This window comes from Mytilus edulis, chromosome 13 (genome assembly GCF_963676685.1).
Source record: "Mytilus edulis chromosome 13, xbMytEdul2.2, whole genome shotgun sequence".
Taxonomy (NCBI): Eukaryota; Metazoa; Mollusca; class Bivalvia; order Mytilida; family Mytilidae; genus Mytilus; species Mytilus edulis.
In genome coordinates, this window is record NC_092356.1 from 73,708,446 (window position 1) to 73,728,576 (window position 20,131).

The window sequence follows — 20,131 nt, forward strand, 5'->3', positions numbered from 1 at the left end:
GCGAGTTGGGCATCTGTGTACTTTAGACACATTCAATCTAGTATAGTGATAACACGATGAAATCTTATGCCAACGTCATTAAAAAAATAGAAAACATTACGTTAAATAATTTCATGCTTCTGAAAGGGTTTTCTTGATTTACCTTCATCAGGAACTCTCAAAGCAAAACATTTGAAGTCAGAGGGATGTATAAGTACTAAATCACTTGAAGAGCTAATGACAAATAAAGCCCTGGAAAATAGTGATATGACAAATATAGCCCTGGAAAAGAGTGATATGACAAATATAGCCCTGGAAAAGAGTGATATGACAAATATAGCCCTGGAAAAGAGTGATATGACAAATATAGCCCTGGAAAATAGTGATATGACAAATATAGCCCTGGAAAAGAGTGATATGACAAATATAGCCCTGGAAAAGAGTGATATGACAAATATAGCCCTGGAAAATAGTGATATGACAAATATAGCCCTGGAAAATAGTGATATGACAAATATAGCCCTGGAAAATAGTGATATGTAGGTTATCTATGCTCTCAACTCAAAGGAAGTACTTGACTACATCTTGTCTCGAGACTCACTCTAATCTTTTATTGCACCGAGAGTAAATTATCACATTGTGATTGGTTTAAGGTTTAAAAAAGCAAGATTCAGACATGCTGTATAAGTTATGCGATTAAGTCATTTTATTGAATAACTCTATTGGCTAATAAAAGATAACACAATGTGGGTTAATTCAGATATATTTGTCCAAATTAGCTGGGCTAGTAAAACTTTTTTAGATTTAGATCTATTAATTATAAACCATCAAATGTGACTCTTTATAGAATTATATTGCCAATGAAAGAAGACTTGTTCAGATTTTACCATACATCCTGAAAACTATGAAAGATTAAGATTGGATACTACTAAAAATCCTATTAATAGCAGAAGAATCTGTCAAAATATGATCTATAATAGCAGTTAAGACAGTAAATGTAATGTTTTTATTTTAGATATTGATGAATGTGCCACTGCTGTTTGTCAGAATGGAGCCACCTGTAATGATCTAGTTAATGGGTACACATGTACTTGTGCCACAGGGTATACAGACACACACTGTGAAACTGGTGAAGTTTTATATTTTGTCTGCTACACATTTGTTAACTGCATGTTATTTCTGATAAACCAAAAGAAAATTGTATTTTGTTGTCATTTTTATGCCCCATTTATGTACATTATGTTTATACTGGTCTGTGTGACCTTTTGTTCATCCGTCTGTCTGTCCCCCTTCAGGTTAAAGTTTTTGCTCATGGAAGTTAAAGTGCAATCAACTTGAAACTTAGTACACATGTCATCTATAATATGAGCTTTATAATTGTAATGCCAAAATTCCTTCTCTGCCAGGGAAAATAATCCTTATGTTGTGCAGTCTAAATTGTAACAAGACCATTACTTTTGTTCCAGGGAAAATAATCGTTAGGTTGTGCAGTCAAAATTGTAACAAGACCATTCCTTTTGTTCCAGGAAAAATAATTGTTAGGTTGTATATTTGAAGTAACTTGTAACCAATTCCTCCATTTTCCTGGAAAGATATTTTTGTTTGTGTTTAATCAGCCAAATGTGTCTCACCATCTGTTAAGGTTAGAAGCTTTTTGATATTGTCTCATTGGCAATCACACCATTTCTCCTATATTTGTGTTGACAAATTTGTGTGTATTTTAATTGAGGTGAATTTAAACATATAAGGTGGGGGTCCTGATCCCAACATTCCAGTCTTTGAAATATGAAATCCCAAGGTCATGAATTTAAAACAATTAGATCCTGACATCCTGAAATTAAAAAAAAAGGATTCCCAGAATCCAAAATGATCAATCCCAGAAACCGAGCCTAAAAAACCTGATCCTGGAGTCTCGATAAAGGTTCTACCCCCTTTGTTTTTTTCAATTGTTTGTGTACGTTAGATGAAAACTCTAAATAAATTTACATACTCACATACTTTCAAAAATATTTTTATAATGACAACTTTAATTTTGTTCCAGAAATCCCATGTGAGGACCCCCAGACTATTACACATGCCAGTGCTACAATTACAGGACTTGAGGTTGGTGATACAGTGGAATATGAGTGCAATTTTGGTTATTTGCTGAACGGAAATTCTCTCCTGACCTGTGTTGTTGGACCATCCTGGGATGGAACTTTGCCAACTTGTTCAAGTAGGTACCAGTTATGGTAGCTAGTCGTTGCATGTTGACATTGACTTTTAAGAATTAGTATAAATATGAAAATGGGGCATAAATGTCTGAAGCACTTATCTGTATAACCTTCATCAGAAATGCTCAGACCCCAAAAGTGTGTACTATGTTAAACATTAAAATTAGTCATTAACTTTGCCATGAACCTTAATGTTTACAAAAATTGGTATCCCATGAATCATAATCAATTCAAAGAATATGTATCTTTATTTTCAGTAATTGAATGTGTGAAGCCATCTGCCCCTGCTCATTCTAGTACTGGTGGGTCTGGCAAGCTGGGAGGTTTTGGTTTCAATACCAATACCAACTCTGTACCCGGTCAGTCCATCACATACACCTGTAATGCTGGCTATGAATTGACCGGTGGAGATCTGACCAGGAACTGTGAGTTAGGAGGTGGATGGGATGGACAGGAGCCTGTGTGTACAGGTTTGTTATATAGTTGATGTTCTGTTCTATGTTTTGGTACTGATCAATTTCACAAAATATCTGGTCAGGTTAAAAGCTCTGGAGGTCCTGAAAAAAATACCATTTAACTAGCACCAAAGATGTTTATTTGTGGGAAGTCATAAGGAGATATATTTGTATGGTCCATCTAACCGTTTACTTTTTAGGACTACAGGAGAATATTTGTATGACAGGCATAGAAAAGAATATACTAGTAGTTTTGAGTTTTATTTATTATTAAGGTGGATCATTAGTATATCTTTTCTCTGATACAGTTTTGTAATACTTTGTCAAAATGAAGATTTGCCATGCATTTTTCAAAAAAAATGATAAAATGCATGGTAATCTGTGGAACATATTTTGTATGCCCCACCTATGATAGTAATACACATGTTTCCTATGATATGATATGATCTGATCTTTCTAATTTTAATGCAAAATTAGAGTTTTGACCCCAATTTCACCATCAATTGAGCATAGAAAATGATAGTGTGGCATCCACAAGCCTGTACTATGAATACACTTTAGTTGCAGAAAGCTTGACAAAGGGATAGTGATCTAGCGACGGAGGCTATGGCTGCGGCAGCTTTGTCTAACTTCTTAAAAGCTGGAAGATGGAAGACCTGGATACTCCATACTTTGTATATAGATGCCTCAGGTCATGAAGTTTCCGTCAGTCACATGTCCACTGTCCTTGACCTCATTTTCATTGTTCAGTGACTATTTGAAAAAAAAGTTTTTGTAATGTTAAATTCTCTCTTATTATAAGTAATAGGATAACTATGTTTGGTATGTGGGTACCTTGCAAGGTCCTCATGCCCGTCAGACTGTTTTCACTTGACCTCAACCTCATTTCATGGATCAGTGAACAAGGTTAAGTTTTGATGGTCAAGTCCATATCTCAGATACTATAAGCAATAGGTCTAGTATATTTGTTGTATGGAAGGACTATAAGGTGTACATGTCCAACTGGCAGGTGTCATCTGACCTTGACCTCATTTTCATGGTCCAGTGGTTATAGTTAAGTTTTGTGTTTTGGTCTGTTTTTCTTATACTTTATGCAATAGGTCTACTATATTTGGTATATGGAATGATTGTAAGGTGTACATGTCTGGCTGACAGGTGTCATCTGACCTTGACCTCATTTTCATGGTTCAATGGTCAAAAGTAAGTTTTTGAGTTTTGGTCAATTTTTCTAATACTATATGCAATAGGTCAACTATATTTGGTGTGTGGAAATATCTTATGATCTTTATGTCAGTCGCACAGGTTTTATTTGACCTTGACCTCATTTTCACGGTGCATTGCTAAGTGTTAAGTATTTGTGTTTTGGCCTGTTTTTCTTAATTTTTAAGCAAACATCAATTAGGCTTATTTCTTGACTGATCATACTCTGATTGACCGATGAAATTTTTCATGTGCATGTACATGCCAATTTTGTAGGGCAAAGATTGTAAAACTATTGTCATAAAAATATTGCAAACAAGCCCATGGAATTTTATATTTCATCTGCATTTGTGGGTCACTTGGATATCGGCAGACTGGTTCATACATGCAGTCTTTTATATGTATGATTTCTTTTCTTTTTATAGAAATAGATGAATGTGAAGGTATAGTTTGTGAGAATGGTGGTACCTGTGTTGATGGGTTCCTGTCCTACAGTTGTGAATGTATAGAACATTTTGAAGGAACACATTGTGAAACTAGTAAGTATTTTTCATCATTTAATGCTTATTTTTCAAGTTTGTATTCCTGTCAAGAAAATAAACAGCATTCCTCTTTAAAAAAAATAGTTTACAGCTATCCTACTTTTAACCACCTTTTTTACCGTTACTTCAAGTTAATAGATAACAGAAAAGAAAGATTGTGAAATTCATGAATTGTATGCATTTATTATTGTGATTTTTGAAAAATGGACAAAAGTGAGAGATTAATTATTGCGATTTTAAGAAAATCTGCAAACAATAATTAATTGTTTGCACCTGTCCTAAGCCAGGAACCTGATGTTCAGTGGTTGTCATCTATAAATGTGGTTCATAAGTGTTTTTTGTTTCTCGTTTTTATATAGATTAGACCATTGGTTTTCCCGTTTGAATGCATGGTTTTACACTAGTAATTTTGGGGCCCTTTATAGGTTGTTGTTGGGTGTGACCCAAGGCTCTGTGTTGAAGACCTTACATTGACCCATAATGGTTTACTTTTATAAATTGTGACTTAAATGGATAGTTGTCTCATTGGCACTCATACCACATCTTCCTTTATCTATATCTACCAAATAACAGAAATCCAGTTCTTATTATTACGATGCTCACCCAGTCACAATAATAAAAAGCTCAAAATAGTTATCTTAATTTACAGTAATGTATGTGAAATTTGTTAATCCCACTTTTACAGTGACAAGAAATAGATGACATGTCCTTTTCTTTTACCATAGAACATACTATTAACATAACATAACTGTTTTCTTAACTGTGTAACCTTCTAGATATGAAATACAATCATGTCCACTGAATAATTCTCATTTTGATTTTTAGACACAGATAACTGTGTTGGTAATGACTGTGAGAATGGTGCTACATGTGTGGACGGTCTGTCTTCATATACCTGTAACTGTGCTGAGGACTTTGAAGGAGATTTCTGTGAAACTCGTAAGTTCAGTTTTTACACTAGGAATATTGACATTAGTTGTATTTGACAAAAAATGTCAGAATTGTGGGTCCTTAATGCTTTTGTTCTTTTTCAGGTATTGATGATTGTGAAAACAACCCATGTTTGAATGGTGCTACATGTGTAGATGATATAAACAGCTACACATGTACCTGTCCAGATTCACATACTGGGGAACACTGTGAAATAGGTAAGATAAATAATATGAGACTTCTGGTATGATTGCTAAAGGGAGACAACTATCCACCATACGACATAGATATAAGCAATAATAAGGTTACTGTACCATCATCACCAATCAGAACAACTGATGTCTAGTAATTAACACAGAATATTAAGTCATAGATATGACATATAAATAGCTTTAATTGTACTACCTGATCATAATGCCATTAATGGTGAAAAAGGTTTGAGATATAATTTGAATGTAGATACACATGTAAATTCATACTAAGAATCCATTAGAAAAGAGGTATTTCATATGATATATGAGGTGACTTAGTCAGGAAGCAGCTTTAGTATCCTGGTAAATTACATCAGTAGTAGATTCAACAGTCAAAGCAGTATCATTCCCATAATACAATAGATAATCTGAATAAGTCAATTCTCATTAAATAGGTATAAAATGTGAATTGTTTTGCTTTACCAGCTAAGATTATTAACATATGAAAGAGATAAATCTTAGTATTATGTCATCAGATATTTATCTTATATACTTAATACTAGCAACTTAAGGGCAAACGATACAGGGGAAGAAGTGGCATTGCTAACATAAAATTATATTTTTTGTAACATATTGGCAAAAATGCATTTATGAAGATAATATGAGGCAGGCATTACCTGTGAAAGGGGACAAAGTCTGTATGATTTTTTTTTAATTCAAACATATTTGAATTTCACAAACGGAAATACTGTAACGTTTCTGATTTTGGTTCTGTTGTTAGGGATTTTAGTTGTGACGTTATATGCAATGTAAACAAAGAAACGCTATCATCAGGTAACGTTTTTTCATATCAAGGAATTATTAAAAATGAAATTGATATTGCGTTCCTTCCTATTTTATACTAGACTGATAAATATATATTTTACTCAAAGTTTCATGCAAACAAGACTGGAAAAAGGAAGTACATTGTAGATTCCTGCGCAGAGTCGGGAATTTAAAACATGACATAAAAAAAATTAAACGATTTTGAGTTCATTAGTACAATGAAAATTTTGGGAAAATTTTCCTGATTTTTAAATTTATTTTTTTTTGATTTTTCTACTGTTATTGGGGACAAAGTCCCCATATAAGTAGATGTTGTATGAGTACCAATGAGACAACTCTCCATCCAAACCACAATTTATAAAAGTAAACCATTATAGATTACGGTCTTCAACACGGAGCCTTTGTTCACACCCAACTGCAATCTATAAAGATCCATAAAGGGCCCCAAAAAACTACTAGCGTAGAATCATTCAAACGGGAAAACCAATGGTCTATCTATATAGAAAAACAAGAAACACTTATAAACCACAACAACAAACAACAAGTACTGAACATCAGGAAAATGACTTAGGACAGGTGCAAATAATTGCAGCAGATTTATACTATTTAATAATCTGATTTTAAGCATTAGCTCAAAAATCAGCCCATTACAGCTTATTAGATTCCTATCTACGTCCCTAATAAGTTATTGAAATGTAAGCATATTTTACTTCTATTTTAGATATAGATTTTTGTGATGGAGTAAACTGTCTTAATGGAGGTTCATGTCAAGATGGACTGTTAACATTCACATGTAATTGTGACCAAAGTACTGCATATTATGGACAATTCTGTCAAAATCGTAAGTGTCTAATTGGCATTGTCTTTTGTGAGTCACATGGGAATGTAATTTAAATGCTGATTTCACCAATTCTCTCAAAAGTTCCAATCTTTTTATTCTTTCAGTCATGCTGGATTAAAACCAGGTAGACAAGTTCGCTAAAAAAATTTCATCCATGATTATCAGCAAGACTTCTTATGTTTTAATTTAAACATATTTATTTATTTATAGTTTTTGTTTGTGTTTTACTATGGGAATAGAATTTACTCTGAACTATATCAATTTGAGTAATAAACAAGCCTTTGTTAGTCTTGTATTATTTTAATTTTAGTTTCTTGTGTACAATTTGGAAATTAATATGGCGTTCATTATCACTGAACTAGTATATATTTGTTTAGGGGCCAGTTGAAGGACGCCTCCGGGTGCGGGAATTTCTCGCTACATTGAAGACCTGTTTATGAGCTTCTGCTGTTGTTTTTTTCTATGGTCGGGTTGTTGTCTCTTTGGCACATTCCCCATTTCCATTCTCAATTTTATTAAAATGCAGTTTTATGAAGAAAAAAATAAAAAAAAAATAACACTTTATAAATATGATATTCTTGAATCTGTTTTCTGGAGAATAGATGACTCAAAGCATTAAGCATTTGAGAGCCAAGGGTGTCTAAGTACCATATATAAATATGATATTCTTGAATCTGTTTTCTGGAGAATAGATGACTCAAAGCATTAAGCATTTGAGAGCCAAGGGTGTCTAAGTACCATATATAAATATGATATTCTTGAATCTGTTTTCTGGAGAATAGATGACTCAAAGCATTAAGCATTTGAGAGCCAAGGGTGTCTAAGTACCATATATAAATTTGATATTCTTGAATCTGTTTTCTGGAGAATAGATGACTCAAAGCATTAAGCATTTGAGAGCCAAGGGTGTCTAAGTACCATATATAAATTTGATATTCTTGAATCTGTTTTCTGGAGAATAGATGACTCAAAGCATTAAGCATTTGAGAGCCAAGGGTGTCTAAGTACCATATATAAATTTGATATTCTTGAATCTGTTTTCTGGAGAATAGATGACTCAAAGCATTAAGCATTTGAGAGCCAAGGGTGTCTAAGTACCATATATAAATTTGATATTCTTGAATCTGTTTTCTGGAGAATAGATGACTCAAAGCATTAAGCATTTGAGAGCCAAGGGTGTCTAAGTACCATATATAAATTTGATATTCTTGAATCTGTTTTCTGGAGAATAGATGACTCAAAGCATTAAGCATTTGAGAGCCAAGGGTGTCTAAGTACCATATATAAATTTGATATTCTTGAATCTGTTTTCTGGAGAATAGATGACTCAAAGCATTAAGCATTTGAGAGCCAAGGGTGTCTAAGTACCATATATAAATATGATATTCTTGAATCTGTTTTCTGGAGAATAGATGACTCAAAGCATTAAGCATTTGAGAGCCAAGGGTGTCTAAGTACCATATATAAATTTGATATTCTTGAATCTGTTTTCTGGAGAATAGATGACTCAAAGCATTAAGCATTTGAGAGCCAAGGGTGTCTAAGTACCATATATAAAATTGATATTCTTGAATCTGTTTTCTGGAGAATAGATGACTCAAAGCATTAAGCATTTGAGAGCCAAGGGTGTCTAAGTACCATATATAAATTTGATATTCTTGAATCTGTTTTCTGGAGAATAGATGACTCAAAGCATTAAGCATTTGAGAGCCAAGGGTGTCTAAGTACCATATATAAATTTGATATTCTTGAATCTGTTTTCTGGAGAATAGATGACTCAAAGCATTAAGCATTTGAGAGCCAAGGGTGTCTAAGTACCATATATAAATTTGATATTCTTGAATCTGTTTTCTGGAGAATAGATGACTCAAAGCATTAAGCATTTGAGAGCCAAGGGTGTCTAAGTACCATATATAAATTTGATATTCTTGAATCTGTTTTCTGGAGAATAGATGACTCAAAGCATTAAGCATTTGAGAGCCAAGGGTGTCTAAGTACCATATATAAATTTGATATTCTTGAATCTGTTTTCTGGAGAATAGATGACTCAAAGCATTAAGCATTTGAGAGCCAAGGGTGTCTAAGTACCATATATAAATTTGATATTCTTGAATCTGTTTTCTGGAGAATAGATGACTCAAAGCATTAAGCATTTGAGAGCCAAGGGTGTCTAAGTACCATACATAAATTTGATATTCTTGAATCTCTTTTCTGAAGAATAGATGACTCAAAGCATTAAGCATTTGAGAGCCAAGGGTGTCTAAGTACCATATATAAATCTGATGTTCTTGAATCTCCTTTCTGGAGAATAGATGACTCAAAGCATTAAGCATTTGAGAGCCAAGGGTGTCTAAGTACCATATCACATCAAGACCTATCAAAGTCCTATAAATTCTGAGATCTTGCTAATATCAGGATAAAAGATCGTAACAAATTGGAGTGAACTGAGATTTATATATATGTTTGGTAGATCTAACGTGTATAGAGTAACAGTCATTTTCCTAGATTTTAACATTTTGTCAATTTTATAGTTGATGGAGCCTGGGGTGAATGGAGTGACTGGTCTCCATGTTCAGCTACCTGTGGTGATGGAATAGAGACAAGTACTAGAACCTGTACCAGTCCACCACCAGAGGGTGAGGGAAGCGTTTGCCAAGGAGAAGGCGCAAAAACGCAGTCATGCAATTTGATAGACTGTAAATGTAAGTGCTGAAAATAATAATAATTAATTCTATAATCTATTATTGACAGTGATTGATGGTATATTCAGAAAAAGGTGAAAATTCAAAAATGCCATTCAGGCCAGCAAGTCATTTTAATGAAAAAGGAGTTCTTAATTTGAATAAAACTGTATTTGTATTTGTCTTTTGTCCCTAGCTGTCGCCCAAAATCTGAAAACAACCAATAAAAGAACAGAAAAAAATAGTATGGGGCAAATTGTTGTAAATTAAACATGAAATTAAAGATCTAGTTTGTAATTCTCTACAGGGCCATCTGATACAAATACAGGTAAGTCATTCAATAGACAACTTTCGAGTTCGATGCATTTCCGTCAAAAACTCTGGTTTTAGTGAACGTCATTTGTGCGTTTAGGGGCGTCGTCACTTCCATTCCAATGTTGAGCGAGTGGTTGGAAAACTATAATTCTATATTGTACGAATTATACGACACATTGAATTCTCAAAATTGACAATCAGCATTGATGTCATTAGGGAATTGTCATTAAGTACCTACAGAACAACCATTATTTATAGTTTATCCTGCACAATGACGATCACCAAGACCCTTGATGAACGTAAATAGTGCAGGGATACAGGCGACCCCCTCTATCTGGTAAATGACGTCATAAAGGCGCGTATAATTGACGAGATGAACTTGAAAGTGGTCTATTGTTTTGTAGTCAAAATGAAAATGGAGGTGGTATACATAATTGAAATAGATTTACTAACAATAGAAGTTATTATTAGAATTTAAATCCTTATAGTCCAATGTGGACATTAACTCTAAAGATAGGAGGATGTAAAAAAAATGTGTGAAAGAGATAAAAACAAACATGAAAAAGAAGATGTCAGTTTAGGAAAAAAATGTTTGAATCAGATTGATGTTTTTTTCAAAAGTTTGATTTATTATGCTAATTCTATGAGTTAATATTCTTAAGGTGGTATGGGAGTCTAAATTGAAAATTATAAACTTTGCCAAAATGAAGTATATGTTCATGATGTTGTGTTATGTTAAAAAAAGTTAACAAAAACAATAGGTGTCTGATTAGAAGTCATTCTCTGAAATATATGGAATATTATTTAACAGAATTCTGTACCGGCAAGGCTGCTGGTTCCTATGCTAATCCAGAAGATTGTACCAGTTACTATATGTGTAGAGATGATTTCACTGGTGCCCTGTTGGAATACTGTATGGAGGGAGAGAACTGGGATGATACCAGTAAACAATGTGATTCTAATGCACCATGTGACAGTGAAGATGTTGGAGACGCAGATGGTAAGATTATAAATATATTTTTACAAGTGCAAAGATTAAAACATTTGTATGTTCAGAATATTTTTTTTATAATGAATTGTTAAAACAAACACAACATTAGAAAAACAAAACAAAAACATAAATAAAAACATAAACAAAAAAAATGAACAATCGTCTGGTAAATATATTCTGTCAGTAGATTACATAAAGTGGATACCTCGGGATGCAGGGTCTTTAAGATAAAAACATAAAATGTGGAAGATCAGGTAACAATCACACTTGAAGGAATGCTCCTGTAATTTATAGAGATCGATATGATGGTGGCCAAGCCACCAAAACATGATGATCTCAATAAATTACTGGAGCATTCCTTAAAAAGTTGTTGTTATAGGACCTTCTACATTTAATAAAAATTAATAAATGTACAGTGTAACAATATATGATAAACAATCTACACCTAAATCATTACTATGGTGTGTCTCCTGTATACATTAATAGTTATGAATTTAGGTCTTTGTAAAACAGATGCCAATTGAGCAATACAAGAACATAAGGCAATTAGATACATAAGACGATTAGAGGTACATGTATATGATACAATATACAAAAACACCAATTAAAACAGATGTCTAAATCATTCCACTTCTTTTTTTTTTAGCTGCATCATATTGTAGGAAAACAAGTATGTAGATAAAAGATGTTTGTAAAAATATCATCATTACTTTAAAATGTGTATAATACAATCTTAACTTTGTTAAGATTGTATTAACGCACCATGTGACATTAGGGACTTTTATCTATGTGTACAGCAGTATCTATTGTTGCCGGAAATTGCTCACATCAGCTTTTTCAACTTGAGTGGACAATTGTTTCATTGGCAATCATACCACTTCTCCATATTTTGATATCATATATTGTTTTTATTTAATCAGTGGATGGAGGATGGTCAGACTGGTCAGCTGGACCCTGCTCAGAATCATGTGGTACTGGAACCAAAGTACTAACAAGAACTTGTACAAACCCCACCCCACAAAACAATGGAGCTGACTGTGTTGGAGAAGGTTCAAAGACTGAACCATGTGAAAGGAGTCTTTGTCAAGGTACACGTTTATTTTATATCGACATGTTTCAAATTTCAGATTCAGGTGTCAACTTTAAAAATATTTGTCGATGACATTGCAAATTTAGACATTTATAATTTTTTCAATGCTGTAATAGAGGCAACATATATTTGAAAGAGGAAAAAAATGGTTGCTAAACAAGCCAATTTAAGAGGAACATTCTAAAAGTGTTGCTACTAAAAAATTGTTTAACAATCTTGACTGGCTATTGACCCTTGCATGGTAATTTAATCTCTTTACTGTGGATTCATTTATTTTCGTGGGCACCAATTCTTGTTGATTCCAGAAAACTTACATGTTCTTGGATATCTGATTTGGTGAGTTTGTGAAAGTCTGCATAAAAGCCTTAGAAAATTTATCATTTGTTGAACATTTAATTTCGTGGTTCACCCGTACCCATGAAATCCACGAAAATTGGTATCCAACAAATACTGATGAAGCCACAGTATGTTAATTTGGTTTCTACTTAAGTTTATCATTCTTTTGTACATTTTGCCTTCCAAAAGCATTTTAATCAACTTTTAGATAAATTGAGCATCTAATAAATTAAAAACTTTGCAATCACAGAATTTAACCTTGAGTCTACCAATGATTTGTATTGTATTTTCCTAGCTGGAGGTTGTCAAGAGGTTCGATGTGAGAGCTGGCAGTATGACCAAGAGAATTGTAATGTGACTGGTATGGTACCTGACAGTCTGATCTACTCGATGGAAATCATCAAACGTTTAACTGGAGCACCATGTGTGAAGAATGAGACTTTTGGTTACAATGAACGTAAAGATATCTGGGTAGATAGTGGATGTCAGGGAGACTTCCAAGTATGCTTCATTAGAGGTAAGAAGGGAGACTTAATTGTCTTCTATAAATATGCCAGAAAAGTTCTGCATTTTGTTCTGTATAAGACAGCAATCAAAACAAAAACACCTATTTATTTTTATACCAACAATTCTGTAAGCCATGTAACAGTGTGTTTTCAATGACTGTCATTTTCTATGAAATATAGAAATTATTTGTTTCCAAAATATATTTATGTTGAGGGCAGAAAGTTGAGTCGTCAGTTTTAATTCCTGACCACTTGTAATTGTGTTTTACAGAATATGACGATTGCTCACCTGCACCTTGTCTAAATGGTGGTACCTGTACGGATGGTATTGCTGACTATGAATGTACATGTGTGTCAGGTTTTTATGGAGACAATTGTGAGCAAGGTGAGTAACTTGTTAATATTACAAATGTTCTTATATAGATATTAGATTGACTAGCTAGAAGATATGGTATGAGTTCCAATGAGACAACTCTCAATCCATTGAGTTACAATTTGTAGAATTAAACTATTATAGGTCAAAGTACTGGTCTGTAAAATAGACCAGTTTACCTATATACTTGAATTAATGATAGTAACATCTGATTGTAGACAAACACATCAATAACATAGACAGAATTAATGATAGTAACATCTGATTGTAGACAAACACATCAATAACATAGACAGAATTAATGATAGTAACATCTGATTGTAGACAAACACATCAATAACATAGACAGAATTAATGATAGTAACATCTGATTGTAGACAAACACATCAATAACATAGACAGAATTAATGATAGTAACATCTGATTGTAGACAAACACATCAATAACATAGACAGAATTAATGATAGTAACATCTGATTGTAGACAAACACATCAATAACATAGACAGAATTAATGATAGTAACATCTGATTGTAGACAAACACATCAATAACATAGACAGAATTAATGATAGTAACATCTGATTGTAGACAAACACATCAATAACATAGACAGAATTAATGATAGTAACATCTGATTGTAGACAAACACATCAATAACATAGACAGAATTAATGATAGTAACATCTGATTGTAGACAAACACATCAATAACATAGACAAAATATGTGTTTGGTTTTAGAAATTCCTAAATAAATTGACTGAATTGAAGTGTTCAGCTAAAAAAAAATTAAAATCTTTAAGATCCCATTAAATATACTACTAGAAATGATGTAAACAAAGAGAGACTTTTTAAAGGTCATTCATGGGATACTTATCAAATAAGCTACAAAGTATGAATAAAAGAAGTTTTGTTTTATATGTCAATGAGACAGCAACCTATCAAAACAGAAGTCATCTGGGATTCAAAGTCTTCATTACTAAACAGATGTCTAACTCAAATTGATTAATACAAGAAAAGTAAATGTCTATGTAAAAACAAATTTCCAGTGTTCCTTAAAAATCATCATATATGGCCCCAGACCACAATTGTCGTCCCTTGATTTTCCTTGTCCACGAATATAGTCCCTAGTGTGGACAGTGTGTTACTTGCCAATGTTTTTTCTACCCCTTCCAAATGTATTACTCTATGTTTTATGCCTCGAATAGCAAGTCAGGGATGAAATGACACTGTCAAAAAATTAGTAGTGATTTGGTCCAGTTGAAAAAGGTTAAAAATTAGCATTTCGGAAGCTGTGAAAAGATTTCAAGACCCCCTTAACATAAAATTGTCCATATTTTGAGTTAGTGCTAGTGAAGTTTACTATAATTTTAATATCATTTGTCCCAAAAGTAGTACAACACACTAAAAATATTATTGAGAAAGCGCAAGTGGGATTTTTATAATTTTTGATTGTCTAATAGAAATACACTACGAAATAATAGTGGTCTCGGACCATATGGAGGGATGGATATTTAGATATGGTCATGAACAAGTTTCCACTTTTGTTTACTATTTCTTTTATCAATATTAATGTAATAAATTTAGGAGATAACTGTATTGTATTTTAAGATTGACCTTTATAAAACGTAGATTTTACTTTCGCAAATTCAGTTTACATAGTAACACAAAGCGGAGATAGGTAAACAGATATTTGCGACAGTAAAATCAAGTTTTACGAAGGTTAAGCTTAAAATACAATACAGTTAATATCTCCATGAAATATTCAGGTTATGAGTATTAAATACGCTGTGTCCAAGAACGCAAATCGCGGTATGTCACAAATTGGAAATTTCTTTCATCAGAAAATTGTGGATTTATTTAATAATACATTGACTTTGTGTAAGCAAATTTGGGCTGTGAATGATTTCCAAAGTGCAATAATCGTGGAACAAATTGGTAGAAAAAATATAACTGAATTAAAGAAATTGACAAAAGCACGAATTAACTTGTCAGATCTACAAGAATCGTGGAACAAATTGGTAGAAAAAATATAACTGAATTAAAGAAATTGACAAAAGCACGAATTAACTTGTCAGATCTATGACCGTATATTGAGTTCAAAAAGTCGGCAAACTTACACATTGTGTACTAGAAAACCCTTAGATTCACCTATGGCTATTGTTTTTGTTTAAAAACACAATATACCATTAAAAGAGTATTTAAACAACTTCATGTTTTACAATGTAATTATCAATGATTGTATATGCGTCATTCTTGCATAACTTGAGAATCTTAAAAACGCAACTTTACTATTCCCAACACTTGTTTGAGTTTTCATTTCATTCATAATACTTGTGTTGCATACCATTGCATTTGAATAAGTTTGTAGGGACTACAAAACATCGCTTAGAGAACAACATAAATTTGGAGTCAAATTGAATAGAGAATTTCTCCATGGTTTTACCCGTACTTTACTGAAAATAGGTTTCTAAAGTAGCAATTGCATGTAGAACAGTCATTGCAAATCAGAGATGTTTATTCAAGAATTATGAAAAATATGTACGATTCTTTATACATGTTTACACATTTTCATGGTATAAGCTACATTTTGTAATTATAACACTTGCATATATATGAAGTTCATGCCACAAGAAGGTTTCAAATTAAATAAAATTTAAAAAATAAAATCCTCCCACCCACCCCATTTTTTTCAAAACTTTGGATGAAAATCTATTAATTAATTTTAGTTGGCCTAAAAGTCTTTTAATAATATTTTGACCTAAAAAATGGCATAAATGAAAAAGTCGGAGAAACTGTTGCATTGTCTTTAGCATCTTAACAATGTGACGTCATATGTATACTCTAGATGTCAAACATGATTACTAAAAATGTATTTTTACTTTTCATGCGCCTTAGAATGGTTTAAATATAAACAAAAAGAAAATTTTGAGGCTCAAAATGTTATTATCTTATAAAAAGAAGATGTGGTATGATTGCCAATGAGACAACTGTCCACAAGAGACCAAAATGACACATACATTAACAACTATAGGTCACTGTACTGCCTTCAATAATGAGCAAAGCCGATACTGTATAGTCAGCTATAAAAGGCCCCAAAATTACAATGTAAAACAATTCAAACAAGAAAACTAACTGCCTTATTTATATAAAAAAATGAACAAAAAACAAATATGTAACACATAAACCAATGACAACCACTGAATTTCAGGCTCCTGACTTTAGACAGGCACATTCATAAATAATGTGGCGGGGTTAAACATGTTAGCGGGATCCCCCCCCCCCTAACCTGGGACAGTGGTATAACAGTACAAAATAAGAATGAACTATAAAAATCAGTTGAAAAAGACTTAACATATCAGACAAAAATACAGGTAGACGTGGCCAGGTACTTACACATCCCGACAACAAAAAGATAGTAGGAACATTTCTGAGAGTACTCACAGTTATATGACAGCTAGTTCAAAGCCACTAACAACTTATAAAAAAAAATCATGCATCTAAGACTTGTTTATTTTTTGTAAAATTACATACCCCAAAAAAATCTCAATTCAAAATGGTGGCTTTCTTAGTTACGGACTGGTAGAAAGTGGAATCTAACCCCTCAAAATATTTGTTAACGTCCAGTGAAAATTAATGTTACAAACTAATTGCATAAGAATTAATATTTACCAGTGCGGAACAGCTGTTATGGTGTGGATTGTAATGGTGGAACTTGTGTTGTGGATTCACAGGATGCCACCCAGTATACTTGTCAATGTGCCGATGGTGCCACAGGTGACCACTGTGAAGACATGGGTATGTCTATTATCTCTTTATATATTAAGATAAACAGTTGGGTTGACATTTGACAATTGAGTAGTTTACTAATGCTTATAGGATTAATTACATAGTATTATCTACATACTTGTGGCAAATATAAACAACGCAAATATAATCTTAGTTTGTGGACAGCCCGTCATGCTCGATGGACGCCAGATTGTATTATAAATTATCACAAATAATAATATCATCATTATTACAATTACAAAGCATATTCAAACATCATTTTTTCCTATGTATGTATTATCCTAAATACACAAAAAACCAAATTTCCGACTGAATGCACCCCTTCATAAACAGTCGGGGCCGGCCAGGAACAACTAGAGATAAAAAACAATGTAATCGACCAAAAAGCTCTAGAAACCTTTGTCAGTGGATGCCAAGTGTGCAATCCCATCTCCAGGGCCAGGTGCTCTAACCTACACCTTAAACAAGTGTGTATTGTCAAATTGAATGCAATAAAAATATCAACTTATATACATGTACATCAAAAATGAAAGTTGAGTGTTCACTCGTTGCACGACAGCTAGAAAGTGACCCTATGCTTTACTACCAGAAAGTATACCCATTGGTCACTATGTGTGACCCTATTATATATTCATACCACCCGTACCCGTCAATTCAACATTTTCCCACTATACCTAAACAAAACGTGGGAAACCACAATAAGGAACTTAAACAAATGTTATTCTTTTATTAAATTGTTCCTAAAGTAGTGCTCTTTTAGTAAAGTTTCCAATGTTCCTGCCACAATATTGCATAAGAATTGAAAAAAAGATACATATACATTTATAAATATTCATGAGGATCAAATGCACATACTCATACCTGCCAACTTTCACGATTTAGGCGTGTATTACACGATTTTGACCCTTTGTCACGATTGCACGATCGGAAAAAACCTCTAAAACACGATTTTGTGAAAATCTACACGAAAAATATGATGGTTCCCGATTTTGAACTGTGTCCAAGGAAGAGAGACTTCCCTTAGTCAAGGGGTCATTTTACTTCTGTGAAAAATGAAAAATGTAGATTTTTATTTAACTTAAAAATGGGAAATTCTGACATTATATTTAGAACTACTTTTCTAAATGTAGGATCCAATTATTTTGAAAAATAAAGAAGATATACATGATATATTAGGCCGAGAACATACCAAAATTCTTGCACATGTGTTGACCATATTATACCAGATAGATCATAAGATGTACAATTCTGTGGGAAAAGTTTCTTCAAATAATATGAATATATTGTGCTCATTTTTGTCGAGCCTGCAACTTTTGTTGCAGAAAGCTCGACATAGGGATAGTGATCCGGCGGCGTTAGCTAACTTTTTAAAAGCTTTATATTTTAGAGAGTGGAAGACCTGGATGCTTCATACTTTGTATATAGATGCCTCATGTTACGAAGTTTCCGTCAGTCACATGTCAAATGTCCTTGACCTCATTTTCATGGTTCAGTGACCACTTGAAAAAAAAGTTCAGATTTTTTGTAATGTTGAATTCTCTCTTATTATAAGTAATAGGATAATTATATTTGGTATGTGCGTACCTTGCAAGGTCCTCATACCCGTCAGACAGTTTTCACTTGACCTCGACCTCATTTCATGGATCAGTGAACAAGGTTAAGTTTTGGTGGTCAAGTCCATATCTCAGATACTATAAGCAATAGGTCTAGTATATTCAGTGTATGGAAGGACTGTAAGGTGTACATGTCCAACTGGCAGGTGTCATCTGACCTTGACCTCATTTTCATGGTTCAGTGGTTATAGTTAAGTTTTTGTGTTTTGGTCTGTTTTTCTCATACTTTATGCAATAGATCTACTATATTTGTTGTATGGAATGATTGTAAGATGTACATGTCTAGCAGGCAGATGTCATCTGACCTTGACCTCATTTTCATGGTTGAGTGGTCAAAGTTAAGTTTTTGAGTTTTGGTTTTTTATCTAATACTTTATGCCATAAGTCAACTATATTTGGTGTATGGAAATATTTTATGATCTATATGTCAATCCCGCAGGTTTTATTTTACCTCGACCTCATTTTCACGGTTCATTGCTCAGTGTTAAGTTTTTGTGTTTTGGTCTATTTTTCTTAAACTATAAGTAATAGGTCAACTATATTTGTTGTATGGAAGCATTGTTAGCTGTACATGTCTGCCTGGCATGGTTCATCTGACCTTGACCTGATTTTCATGGTTCATTGGTCTTTGTTTAGTTATCTTGGTTAATGCTAAGTTTATGTGACAGTTTTTAATAAAGCTTTATACTTAGGACTATCAACATAATATCAATAATTAGTAAAGAAGGCGAGACATTTCAGCGTGTGCACTCTTGTTACTTAAAAAGTGGTTTTTAATGTCCTTACATTGAGGGAATACCCCTAGGTGTTGTTCCCAACCTGATAAAGGTCTTTCTTTGTGCATAATTTTAAATTGGAAAAGTCAACAGTTATTTAATATCCTTACACATGAAATTAATTCCTGGTCTTGCAGCTACATGTTCATCTTTTCTACTGATATATAATAACTAGAATCATGCAAATAAACTTAAGTAAATGGCATGTAAGCTCATCTTACAAATATGACACTTTTTCTAGACCAAAAACAGCAAAAGCAAAATAGTCGTTGCAAAGAATTGTAACCTTTGAAATTGTTGTCGCGCACTAAAACCCCCATGGGCACTATCAAAAGTTGGCAGGTATGCATACTTTAGAAATTGATGATGTTATGCAAGTTAAGTGAATGAAGTTTTAGTTAAATGAAAATTTATAAGAAGCATATCAATAAACCTGCTGGCCTACAAAGATTGCCAACATTGCTAAAAAGATATGTTATGTTAAAAA

At 33.0% G+C, this 20,131-nt stretch overlaps 1 protein-coding gene across 1 annotated transcript in view; it reads left to right on the top strand.

Annotated features, from left to right (window-relative positions):
* LOC139501914 (sushi, von Willebrand factor type A, EGF and pentraxin domain-containing protein 1-like) overlaps nt 1–20,131 on the top strand; it is a 97,099-nt gene that overhangs the window by 70,486 nt on the left and 6,482 nt on the right. Inside the window, exons 45-58 of the mRNA XM_071291217.1 lie at nt 995–1,108; nt 2,021–2,194; nt 2,450–2,662; nt 4,273–4,386; nt 5,215–5,328; nt 5,424–5,537; nt 7,057–7,176; nt 9,708–9,878; nt 10,165–10,185; nt 10,984–11,172; nt 12,084–12,251; nt 12,885–13,106; nt 13,367–13,480; nt 17,142–17,264. Of these exons, the coding sequence (XP_071147318.1) occupies nt 995–1,108; nt 2,021–2,194; nt 2,450–2,662; nt 4,273–4,386; nt 5,215–5,328; nt 5,424–5,537; nt 7,057–7,176; nt 9,708–9,878; nt 10,165–10,185; nt 10,984–11,172; nt 12,084–12,251; nt 12,885–13,106; nt 13,367–13,480; nt 17,142–17,264 (1,971 nt within the window). The remainder of the gene's footprint in view (nt 1–994; nt 1,109–2,020; nt 2,195–2,449; nt 2,663–4,272; nt 4,387–5,214; nt 5,329–5,423; nt 5,538–7,056; nt 7,177–9,707; nt 9,879–10,164; nt 10,186–10,983; nt 11,173–12,083; nt 12,252–12,884; nt 13,107–13,366; nt 13,481–17,141; nt 17,265–20,131) is intronic.